The sequence below is a fragment of the Gastrolobium bilobum genome, unplaced genomic scaffold, assembly GCF_033153095.1.
Source record: "Gastrolobium bilobum isolate Gb01-03AN ecotype WA unplaced genomic scaffold, APGP_CSIRO_Gbil_v1 utg728, whole genome shotgun sequence".
Classification (NCBI taxonomy): domain Eukaryota; kingdom Viridiplantae; phylum Streptophyta; class Magnoliopsida; order Fabales; family Fabaceae; genus Gastrolobium; species Gastrolobium bilobum.
In genome coordinates, this window is record NW_026899225.1 from 83,318 (window position 1) to 95,949 (window position 12,632).

The 12,632-nt window shown below is 31.7% G+C and overlaps 1 protein-coding gene across 1 annotated transcript; it reads right to left on the reverse strand.

Annotated features, from left to right (window-relative positions):
* Positions 1–7,876: 7,876 nt before the first annotated feature.
* Positions 7,877–9,644, reverse strand: LOC133288536 (isoflavone reductase). Its single transcript, XM_061486317.1, has 5 exons — positions 9,365–9,644; positions 9,103–9,237; positions 8,665–8,902; positions 8,363–8,566; positions 7,877–8,241 (listed from the first exon to the last, which is right to left on the reverse strand). The coding sequence occupies exons 1-5, from the start codon at positions 9,578–9,580 to the stop codon at positions 8,078–8,080; spliced, it is 957 nt and encodes a 318-aa protein (XP_061342301.1). The 5' UTR covers positions 9,581–9,644; the 3' UTR covers positions 7,877–8,077.
* Positions 9,645–12,632: the final 2,988 nt, after the last annotated feature.

The window sequence follows — 12,632 nt, forward strand, 5'->3', positions numbered from 1 at the left end:
GTTTTGATGAATTATTATTTTTTACTAATAAAAATTCATTTTTTTTAATTATAAAATTATTATAAAAAATTTCAAACATATTTTTTAATAAAAAGGTGTCTTTTTAAAAAAACAAAATACTAACCAACCCTATAAAATATTCTATTCCGTCCATTGCTTAAAATTTTTAGAAGTTTAGACTTATAGAAAAAAAATATGTATTGACAACAAATTTAATATCATGATAAAAAAATAAAATATGCGTATTACTAAAAAACAAAAATATATGCGAAAAAATATTGTAAGAAAATTAACTTTTGGTAAGTGGAATAACTTCTCGTGGAAACCCGTACTATTACGAATTGGTTTAGGTAAAAATATACATCGAAAATTTGAAAATAAAGTTATATTTTATATTTTTGTATTAATTCTTATTGATGTTAATAGTTTTACAACTATGATTGAAAATTGAGGGAGGATTAACTTATAATTACTATCAACTGTTTTTATTTATATCTGTAATTAATAAATTGGAATTGAAAGATATAAGTAAAAAGACTCACATTATTAATAAATTATAATCAAGAAATGTAAGTGAAATTAACTACTCGTGAGGAACACGAAATTTGCACCAATTTAAGTATATCTTCCTCTTAAAAATAATATTTGAATTATTTTCATACATGCTTAAAATAATATAATTATTTTAAGATTTTATTTTATTAGCCGGAATTATAATAGATTAAATGGACAAATTAATAACACTAAAAATAATTCAAATAATTAAGATAAAAAATTAAATTTACTTTAATCTAATTAAGTTTATGTGAGTTCCTAGCTATAAAGCAAACAACATTTGAAAATAAAATAAAATTAATTTAATTCTCTTAATATAATTGTAAAAAATATGGCACTTTTCATTCATGGTAATTCTTTCTCAACTGAGATATATTTATATACAAAGACGTAACAACATAACAACCTATTTGCTAGTAGGGGTGTTAACGAGCAGAGCCAAACTTTGATCTTAAAAAATTAAGCATGTGTTTAAATGTGTCAGTCTGACCAATCATGCTACCTGTTGTAAATATAATTATCTGCTTGTGGTCGGACTTATTTATAAAAAATAAAAGTCTGGTTTAACATGTTTATAAAAAATAAAATGACAAAAATTTATCCAAACTGAATATACAATCAACAACACCAGTAATTCCATAAATATTCAAAAATTCAATGTATATCCAAACATCATAATATAGAACAAAATCATTCAAAAAGTCTGTTTAACCAATAAAATAAGGTGAAATGGATTGAGGAGAAATAAAAGGCTATTACAAGTAGTGTAACAAATATAAAATAAAAGTAAAAAATAATATAATAGGCAAGTCTGAGAAGCTCTAACGCTGAGCTTTTGAATTTGAGCCTAGAGCCTTTTTATTAAACGAACTTTTATACAAGTTCAAGCCTAGTGCCAACAATTAATTTTAGACATGTAAGTTCAGGCATTCACGAGCCGAGTCAGAGGCCCCTGGTTCATTTAACACCCATATTTGCTATGAAACAAATTCCTTAAAGCATTCCTAAAACAACTCAAAAGACTTTCCTGACTTTATCTAATATGCAACAGAATTTCAAATTTAAACTTTCGAATTCAGACTTTTAGATTTAACACTTCCCTTCAAGTTGGTGCATGTATATCTAACATGCCTAACTTCCAAATTATATCCCCAAGTGCCTTTCCATAAATTGCTTTGGTTAAACCATCTGTCAGCTGATCTTCTGATTTGATATAGGGAGTATTAATAATTTATAAATCCAGCTTCTCTTTTATGAAATGTCTATCCACTTCAACATATTTGGTTATATCAAGTTGAACCGGATTATGTGCAATCTCAATACTATCACAATAGAGATTCATAAGCTGAAAATTTCCTAACTTTAGGTCTCTTAGGACATTTTTAATCCATAACAGTTCACAAATGCCATGTGTCATACCTCTAAACTTAGCTTCAGCACTTGATATGGCCACCACATTCTGCTTTTTGCTCCTCTATGTGAGTAGATTTCCATCAACAAACATGAGATACCCAGAAGTGGGTTGTCTTGTGGTTTGGTCTCCAGCTTAATCAGAGTCAGTGTATCCTTCTATGCTCATTTTTAGAAAATAGAAGACCTCTGTCAGGTGACCCTTTTAAGTATCTCAGAATTCTAATGACAGCTTTCATATGATTTCATTAAGAGAATGCATAAATATGCTCACCACTCCTACTGCATAAGCAATATCAGGTCTTGTATGCGATAGATAAATAACTCTCCCCACTAGTCTATGGTGTCTGCTAACATCTGTTCCAATCTGATTCGGAAAGATGCCGAGCTTGTGGTTCATGAAATTGGTGTATTAGCCAGTTTGCAGGCTAACATTTTAGTATCAGATAGCAGATCCAAAATGTACTTTATTTGAGGTAACACAATCCATTGTTTAGACCTTGCAACCTCGATTCTCAAGAAATATTTCAGCTGGCCCAGACCTTTCATTTCAAACTCAATGGATATGTGTTGTTCAAGTGACCTCATCTCGCGTGCATCATCTCTAGTGAAGACCATATCATCTATATAGACTATGAGATTGGTTATTTTTCCTTCCATATGTTTAAAGAATAAAATGTGATATGCATTACTCAGTGTATACCCAAATTTCTTCATTGCTAGATTAAACCTCCCAACCATGCCCTTGGTGTCTGTTTAAGACTATACAGAGCTTTTTTTAACTTGCAAACTACATTTTCCTTTGAAGATGAAATCTTTACTCAGGGTGGCACATCCATATATAGCTTCTCTTCCAAATCTCAATTCCAAAAAGTATTTTTGACATCAGATTACTTTAATGACCAATCTCTATTTGCTGCCAAGGAAATCAGAATCTGGATTGTATTAAGTTTGGCAACAGGAGAAAATGTCTCTTGATAATCTATACCATATTTCTGAGGATAACCTTTAGCCACCAATCTTGCGTTAAATATGTCAATACTCTCATCATCCCTTAGTTTCACATTGAACACTCATTTGCAGCTAATTGTTGTCTTGTCATTTGGTGAAGAAACTAGTTCCCAGGTGTTGCTGCTTTGGAGTGCTTCGTTTTTACATTCATGGTAGCTTTTCACTTCGGATCATCCAATGCTTTCTACACTCTATTCGGAATACATACACTAGATAATTGATTAGCACTTAGAGCACATGATTCATATAGGTTTTGAGTAGATACATAGCTGCTAATCAGGTATTTGGTTTTTACTTTAGGATTTGATTCATATAAATGTTTAGGCATGCCCTTAGTTGGACGAAGAGATCTTTTGACTCGTGTGGGGGATTTTGAGATACAATAGGTATTGATAAATCAGTTTGTATGTCATTGACCTATTCAATGTGCCTTTTAGGGATGTCCAAAGGTGAGACCTCAAGTATGTAAGTTAGACCTGATGTTCTAAGAAAAGGAAAAGTACCTGTGAGACTAGAAAATGAGCTATGAGCAGACATTGAAGGAGTGAAAGGTGCAATAGGGGTAATCTGGTCAAAAAGAGATTTTCGTTTCTCCAAACTGATGTAGGACATGCTCCCCCAAGGAAGAATAAACTAAGTCTCCCTCTGAGTAGTATTGTCCAGATTTATGGAATTTTATGAGATATAGGATCAAAACACGGATACCCCTTTTGAGAATTAGAATAGCCAACAAAGATACACTTTTTTTACACAAGGATCAAACTTGGACCGAAGAGGCTTGGGAAGATGAACATAAGTGGCGTAGCCAAAGACTTGGGGTTCAAGGTTGGTGACATGAGGAAGAGTTAGGGTTAGGGTTATCCATGGGGGAAAAGGAAAAATAGGGTTACGAAAGATAAAGTTGTGGAAAAAGAAGTGAAAAAAACAATGTGGGATACAAATGAGGACGTCCCAGGATCATAACATACTCGATACTATGTCAAAACTTTCGTACAAGTAATATGACGATTTTCATTCACGGTAATTATTCCTCAACTGAGGTATATTTATATACAAAGACATAACAACCTAACGACCTATTTGCTAGGAAACAGATTCCTTAAAGCATTCCTAGAAGGCTAAAACAACTCATAAAGACTTTTCAAACTTTATCTAAGATACAATAGAATTTCAAATTTAAACTCTTGAATTCAAACTTTCAGATTTAACAATAATCTTTTGAAAAATTTAGAAATTGGATTAATATATAAATTTTTTAGGGAGAGGTTATAGTTACTATATTTTTTTTTACTACTTGTTAATATCAAATCTTAACAGTTGATTTCTGCAATCTAACGATTATAATTTATTAGAATTAATAATTAATTAATAAGTGTGATCCAATATATTATAATCGTTAGATTGTAAAAAATCAACGGTTAAGATTTAGTAGTAACAAGTAATAAAAAAAAAAAAAAACTTTACCAATACCCCTGTGATTTGCTTCAGAATCATTTATGTCCCTGTGATTTTTTTTTATCATATATTCCCCTTTGGTTTGTAAAAGGGTATAGTTTTTATCACATATGCCTCTGTTCTGTCCTTGAGACAGAGATGCCTAGCCCAATTAGGCTAGTACGTTAATGTTGGATCTCGTGCCCTCTCCAAGGTATCTATGAGGGAGATACCCTTGAGTCAAGGAGATCACTGTGCACAGAATACTATAACGGCGTTAGCCAATGGGGGGTGTGTGTGCATAGTGACAGCATAACAATAAGAGAGAGAATGTTTGTACCTTTAGGGTTTGCCTTTGTATTTATAGAGGTTACCTGTAGGTAGTGTGGATGGGCCTTTGGTTCCTACGGTGAGAGTCCAGCCCTGATAGCTATGCTGTCACATTAAGATTAGTATCCTTGATTAACATCAATCCATATCTTGGATTGCCCCTTGTTGGACTTGTTACTTAATGGGCCCATTATACGGGTCCATAACAGCCTCTATGGTTTTTTATGTTTTACAAAGCACATGAGCATATGTGATAAAAAAACCACAGGAACATATGTGATTCTGAAAGAAACCATAGAGACATTGATGAACTTTTCCCTAAAAAAAATAGTAACTATAACATTTCCTTTTTTCTATTGATAAATTGTATTGATAAACACAATTTCAGTAGAAAATTATGCAATGTATATGTAGTGATAATTTTTTTTATTACAATGCAGTCATAAATTTTCAAAAAGGTAATGATGAATTTACACCATATAAAAATAATAAATTTTGCAGTCAATTTTAACTATTGATTTTATTTTTATTTATTTATTAATAAATTAAAATCGTTATATACAATAAGATAAATAACTAATAGTGAGCTTTAGTTTATCTTTTCCCTTTGATGGTATGGATATAAAAATGAATTTAAAAATAAATTATATAAATCAATTTACATTCCAAATGAAAGCGTTATATGGTAAAGTATAAAAAAGAAAAAGAAAACAAGAAGAGAAAGAAGAGAAAAGCGCTATATGGTTCGAAACAGATTTCAGGAATTTTCTACGAATAATGAGACTGCAACACAAATGCACCCACAGGAGACCGGGTGCTAACAACCCAGTGCATCATCAACGGCTATCATTCATTCATAGACAATTTCGTTTAAAAAATTTACTAGTTACTACTATTCATCATTATTCATTCCAAATAGAATCGAAGACAAAGAATACGAAATACAAGTGAATTAAGTTGAATGATTTTATTTTAGGGAAATACTACTCTCATTTTACATGAGGTAGTTATCTCATTTTCTCTCACATCGAAAATCGCACCCCTTCTTTTTTCTTTTTCTTTTTTACTTTTTAATGGTGGACCCCACTTAAACTCTCTCTATAGCATGAGATAATACTCTCATGTAACATAAGATTAATATTCCCCTTTATTTTATGTGTTCTGGCTTCATCGTCCAAAGTTGAACTTGGACTAGCTAAATGTTGGTGTTCATTACTATTTTATTAAGTCATTTTAAGTTTTTTCTCAGTATAAAAATAAATTGATGTCGTTTGCTCAAATGTCATGACATTCTTATTATTAATAATATGTCATCACATCAAATGTCCTTCAATAATTTTTTTATTATAATTATTTAATCGAAAAATAAATTAATTATTGTATGGGGTTTGCATTTGTCATTTAACATGACACAACAAATTTTTCATATCATGTCTTGTGTTTGATGAGCACCTAACTAGCAATCTGATAAGATTATGTAAAAGGAGAAAGAAATAGGAAAAAAAGAAAATATAATGCAATAAATACAAATATATTGGGTAGCGTGGGATATATTGAGTAGCGTGGGGTATATTGTTATCCTATCCTGTTGAATCCTAACCCAGTTCCCTCAATAGGATAAGAAATCATGTATTGTATTGGATAAAATGAGATAACATGATAAGCTAATCATATCTTATTCACCCATCAAACAAGAAATAAAAGTAGGATATGATAAGTTATCCTATCTTGTCTTCTTTATCAGGTGTTCCAAAAAAGCCTTGTATATAGAGTATAGAGTTAACTCAAACGTTGAAATAAAAGCAACATAACCTTCTACTACTATTCAACATTCTTCTATTTATTTTTTTAAAAAGTGAAGGGTAGACAATCAAAGACGGAAGTTTCTGTTTGAACCCTTTTTAGCCCGAGTACAGTGATACACAGCTAAGACAAATTCGGGAGAATTTATTTGGATACAGTTGTTGGAATAAGGGATGAATGGGAATGCAAGATGAGATATTTCAAAGCAAAGAAGATGAATAATTGGGACGACGTAGTGATTATGGTTGCTCCATGAAAGCGAGAAGTAAAGGGCGCAAAGTGTTTTAGGAAAAACCTAGCATAATAGTGTGTTAAGTCACTAGGATTCATCTAATGACGAAAAGTTTGATTAGTTTGTGTTACGTTATATATTCAATTCTTACTAATATAAAAAAAAAAAAGTGTTTTAAGGAAAGGGTGATGTTATAAACTAAACCATTGATGGTTTTTTAAGGATGATCTGAGATTTTATATAACTATAGTGTGGTATTACTTACTATGACACTTACTGTACATAAAGATATATGTAGATATTTTGTACTCTGTGTTTTTGGACATATTTATATTGATAAATCATATGCCATATGAGAAAATAAATTGGGCTGGGAAAATACAAACCTAAAACATATTGGGCCAGGCCTGAGCGCAGAGTAGTCTTAGTCTGAATCTGAAGTGAGCTCAATTTTGCGTTTTGGGCTTTGGCCTATGCAATGTAATTTCGTACAGAACTAAAACATTCGACGCAATTCGCTGAATGCCTAATATTTTATTTTTATTTGTATGATGAATGCCTAAATAATTGAAATCTCGTGCAGATGCCTGCTGGCAGCCCCATTCCTATTATATATTGCCATTCACACCATTCGGAAATTTGGCACTTCGTCATAACGGTTCAATTTTATTAAATTAAGCACACAATTGTTGAAAATGACTCGACAGTTGACACCAAGGTTGGTAACGTCCATGTGCATGTCATGTATATTTTAAATAGTTGTTTATTATTATTATTACTGGACACTTTTGATATTTATGCATCACTTTAGAGTTTAGACCTTATCTACTAAGAGTCGAGTTTGGACGGACTCATTTAAAAGATTAAAGCTCTCAACTTCAAAACCCTGCTTAGTAATAATCGAATCCCATATACGTAAGATAATTGTCTGCTAGAATTAGATAATTGTCCGTATACTCAATCGGTCACACAACGTTAGTCCATTCTGGGGTCTGCTTTGAATAACTTTTTAAACTGACCTTTCACCATCATAAAGTAGAAAATGAGCAGTGACAATGAAATTTGAAAACAAACATGGATATGCAAACAGCAGCACAGATTACGATATTATTATTTTTGGTAGAAGATTACAGTAATGTGGAGGGATTATTGAGGACAGCACAAGCACAAGTAACAAGCAAAAAGAAGTGGTACAAACTACAAAGCCTGTAGGGCCAATTAACAATAATAAGGAAAAAAAAGGCACTGGTTTTATTGAGCATGTTGCTGTGTGACAAAAACGCATTCCTCAGATATTAAAATTCAGACAAACTGATCCAAGAATTCGTCAGCAGTGGTGTATTTCACTTCAGGGTAAAGATCAGAAGCCTCAACGTCTTTTGCAGGGTCAATTTCATAAACTGCATCTCCCCTTATCTGCTGTGAGTGGTACAAAGCCCACAGGTAGTTTTGTGGGAAAGAAGACTCTGCAGATACCATAAATTAATTGATTGTTAATTAATTTCACAAAGTTGATGTAACATGATACTCATATCCTATTCTATAAAGTTGAAATTCTGAAGTCTTAAAATGATTTTTGTTACTGACCCTGGATGTTCTTAAGAATTTGTTCCTCTGGAACATAAGTTTTCTCAAGGTTCTTCCCAATCTTTTTCTCCCATAAAGAGACGACCTCATTTGCTGTCAGATAATTGGCAGGGAGTCTTATATGCACGGCTTTGTTCAATGTTCTAGGGTCGTTCGCTGCTTTTATGGTATAAGTTCCCACATCAGCCTCAGTAACATAGGCTCCTGAAGCAAGTAAATCACATTTAAACCTTTGAGGCAACTGAAACTGAACGCCTTTTATTTATTAATTGTGCAAAAACTGTTCGTGACTAAGGTGTTACCTTTGACATTTCCATCTCCTAGAATGGCTACCTTATCCCGAGGAGGAACAGTGGCATCTACCTGTGCCAAGTTACGTAAGAAGTAACCAGTGAAGGCATGGCAACAGAGATAAGTGTATGGAACTCCAGCAGCTTCAATTAATCTTCGGATTCTTGCTTTGTCCTCGAAAACCTGTCTAACTGGCTCAACTGCATCGTGACGGTCCACATCGAGCCCAAATTCAGATGGGAAGAATCTCTGTTGACATAAGAAATTAAGAATCGTCACTTGATATAACTATAACTACTCCAAGTCCAACCATTGAATGAATTATTGGGGTATAAAATTTTATGTCAATCTAGAAAGCATTAAGCAATTTTAGTTAGTATCACAATTCAGCAGAAAAGTTCATTTAAAGTAGCCTTATTCATTCAGTAAAAGGAACCTATGTTACAAACCTTGACATTTCCAGCTTCTTTGATTGCTTCAATGATTTTCACCTGGTCATCTATTAATAGTCTACCAGCAGCGCAGATTACAACATCAACTTGCTTGATTGCCTTAAGAAGACTTTCATGATCATTTATATCACCCTGAGAAATCAAAGACATAGAGAGAGAGAGAGAGAGAGAGCAAAAAGCATATAGATAACATCAGAACAATTAATAAGTTGGAAATTATAGTTCCAAAATTGATCAGATTGTTGTTCAGAGCACATACTTGGACGAGAATAACACCGGAATTCTTGAAGCTCTCAACGAGCTGTTCCTTGTCTTCAGGATTAGCGGCTGTGATGAGCTTTGGCTTGTTAACGGGGCCAGTGGTTTTCCTGACCAAGGCATAAGTGGGATTTCCTTCTTTAACACTAGCCCAGACTATGTGTCTTCCAATGGCTCCAGTTGGTCCGAGGATAAGGATTTTGCTTTTCTCTGCCATGGAAGATAACTCTAGTCAAAACAAGCAGTGTGTGTTTTTTCCTTCTTGTTTTTTTGGTACGTAATCAAACAGGCAGTGAGACTGTGGTGCAGAGTAATACTATGTTGCTTGGTACTTATAAGGTTCCATGGATGGCCACCAACTTATTTTTTTTAGTCCAAATATTAAACATGCATTCCGTTCTGCGACCGGCTACGCTCTCAAGTATAGACCAAAACCAGTCTTGTGGTCCCACACCCACTACTTTATTGAACCGGTTAGACTTTGTTGTAAATATTAAACAGGTATACGGTTCCGTTCAGCCACCGGCTGCGCTCTAAGTCTAAATCAAAGCCGATCTGGAGATTCCTTATTTTATTAGTCCCTCCCACTACCTTATTAAACCGATTTTGTATTATTCAGGGTTTTATGAGTATCATATTATATTACCTGATACAAGAAGTGTTATGCCATAAACATAAACAATTAGTGAGTTTCACTGGAAAAAAATACAAAAATAAAATAAATCTCGTACCTTTTTGAAATATATGACATGACATTCATAAAACTTTATCATATTATGTGTAAGGTTACTGAAAGAACTTACATTTGGTGGTATAAATAGTTTAATTTAAGTTTTTTAAGTTAAAGTTAAAAATAAATAAATTAAAAACTGTTTAGTGATTACATAAAGTTGTTACGGTAGTTTTGAAGAAAAAAAGATAAAATATTTTTTTATTATGATGATTATTAGCATAAAGAGTAAGATTTATAAATATGAGTTTATAATAAAGATAAAACTGTAAAATAAATATGAAGACTCCAAAAAACTGACATATATCTTTAAGAAAAAACTTCTTTTAGAAATTTTTAATTTTTAATATTTTTCTCATTATAAAAAAAATACTCTTTTATAATACCAGCTTTTATAAAAATATGTTTGACTAAATTTTTATTTTCAAAAGAAAAATAAAATAAAAATAAGACATACTAGGTGCATACTAAACACGTAATAAGTTAAAAGTAAAATGCTCTTTTTCTTCATTATTTATTTTTGTATGTCTTATTATTTAAAAATAAGACATATTATAAAATCTGGCCCGATCTGGCCGAGTCGACCCGGAACTCGGCGAACCGGTCATCAAACCGGTTCGGGTCAAGTATTGGACCGATCATGCATCGACTCGGTCAAATTCAATCAAAACCTGGACAAAATCGGTGACCTAGTGACTCGGTCGGGTCATGCATTTTTTTTTAAAAAAGAAAAACTAAAATTGTTTCATCTTGTCAAAAAAAATATAGAACTCATTTTAATTTTTTTTTGCAATTTGCGGAATAATAAATTAAGAGAATGTGACATATGTCATTTTTAATGTAGTTGAATTTGAAAATATGAGTTCAATGTCATTGAGATGTATGTTTATGGGGATTTGGAGTTACAATTTAAATTGATATAGTAATAGCATGCATTTTTATTTATTTATGCTTCTTATTTTTTAGTTTATTTAATGAACCTTGTTTAATTTATTTTAGAAATAGAGAATATAATTGAATTTATTTTCAAAATATATGTTCTGGTAAAATATATGCACGCAATAAATGGCTTTGAGTAGCTTTCAGTTTCAAAATATATGTTCTGGGAAAATTTATGGACCATAGTTAACACCATAATTTAAATTTAAATGACTTCGAATTTTAAATATTATTTGGATTAAAGATTTAGATTTGATAGAAAAAAATTGGTCATATTTATATATAATCCTGTCCAACTCAACAAAACTAATAGATTAATTAATAAACCGATTGAGAAATTAAAAAATAAAATAAAAATAAACCTTCAAAACACATTCAAACTAATTTGTAAAGGTAGGACCCGCCATATATATATATATATATATATATATATTGGAATTTATATTTTTTTAACTGCTGCATGTGCAACAATCAAATACTTGTCATATATATATTAGAAAGCATTAAATGCGGGGAATCATAACCATACATTTGTCGTTGTTGTACGTAAAACGGCTGCAGAAATGATTTTACCATATATATTTTGGGAAAAATATTTTTCAAACAGCTTGATATATATTTATCTCAGTCCACTCAAAAATTACGTTGTTTTGTTTATTTATTTTCTTATATTAATTAATTTACCTTTGAATGATTATGATTTTATTTTTCTCTCTTTTTCTTTATCACCATTAATCTATCTTTATACAATTATGATTTAGTAGCTAGAGATAAGTTATCTCAAACAACTTGAAAAATAATAAGCCTATCTATCTATTTATCTATATATATATATATATATATATATATATATATATATATATATATATATATATATATGAGGAAGATTATACTTACAACCTTTTTTTTACAATCTCTTACAACCACATCTTAACACCATTGATTTCTGCCAATCAACGGTTATTATTTTCGCAAATTAAATTCATTAATTAATTATTAATTCACAATAAATGATAACTGCTGATTGACGAAAATCAACGGTGTTAAGATATGATTGTAAGAGGTTGTAAAAAGAAAAGGTTGTAAGTATAACATTCTTTCTCTCTCTCTCTCTCTCTCTCTCTCTATATATATATATATATATATATATATATATATATATATATATATGGGCTTATCATTTCTGCAGCCGCCGTAGATAACACTCTCTAAAGCTGACACAGAAAAGTGGGGCCCACGGCGTTTAAAAAAAAAACAAAAAACAAGGATCCAGTGCCGTATCCTAGGATCCGGACGCGGATCCTGGCTAGCTGTAGGCTGCAGGAATCATTTTGCCTGCCCCACGACGTTTAAAAAAAAAAAAAAATCAAAAAACAAGGATCCGGTGCCGTATCCTAGGATCCGGACGCGGATCCTGGCTAGCTGTAGGCTGCAGGAATCATTTTGCCTATATATATATATATATATATATATATATATAGGGCTTATCGTTTCTCAAGCTGCTTGAGATAACGTTATCTCCGACCACTAAATCATAACCGCACAAAGATGAATTAATGGTGATAAAAGAAGAGAGAGAAAAAGAAAATCATAATCGTTC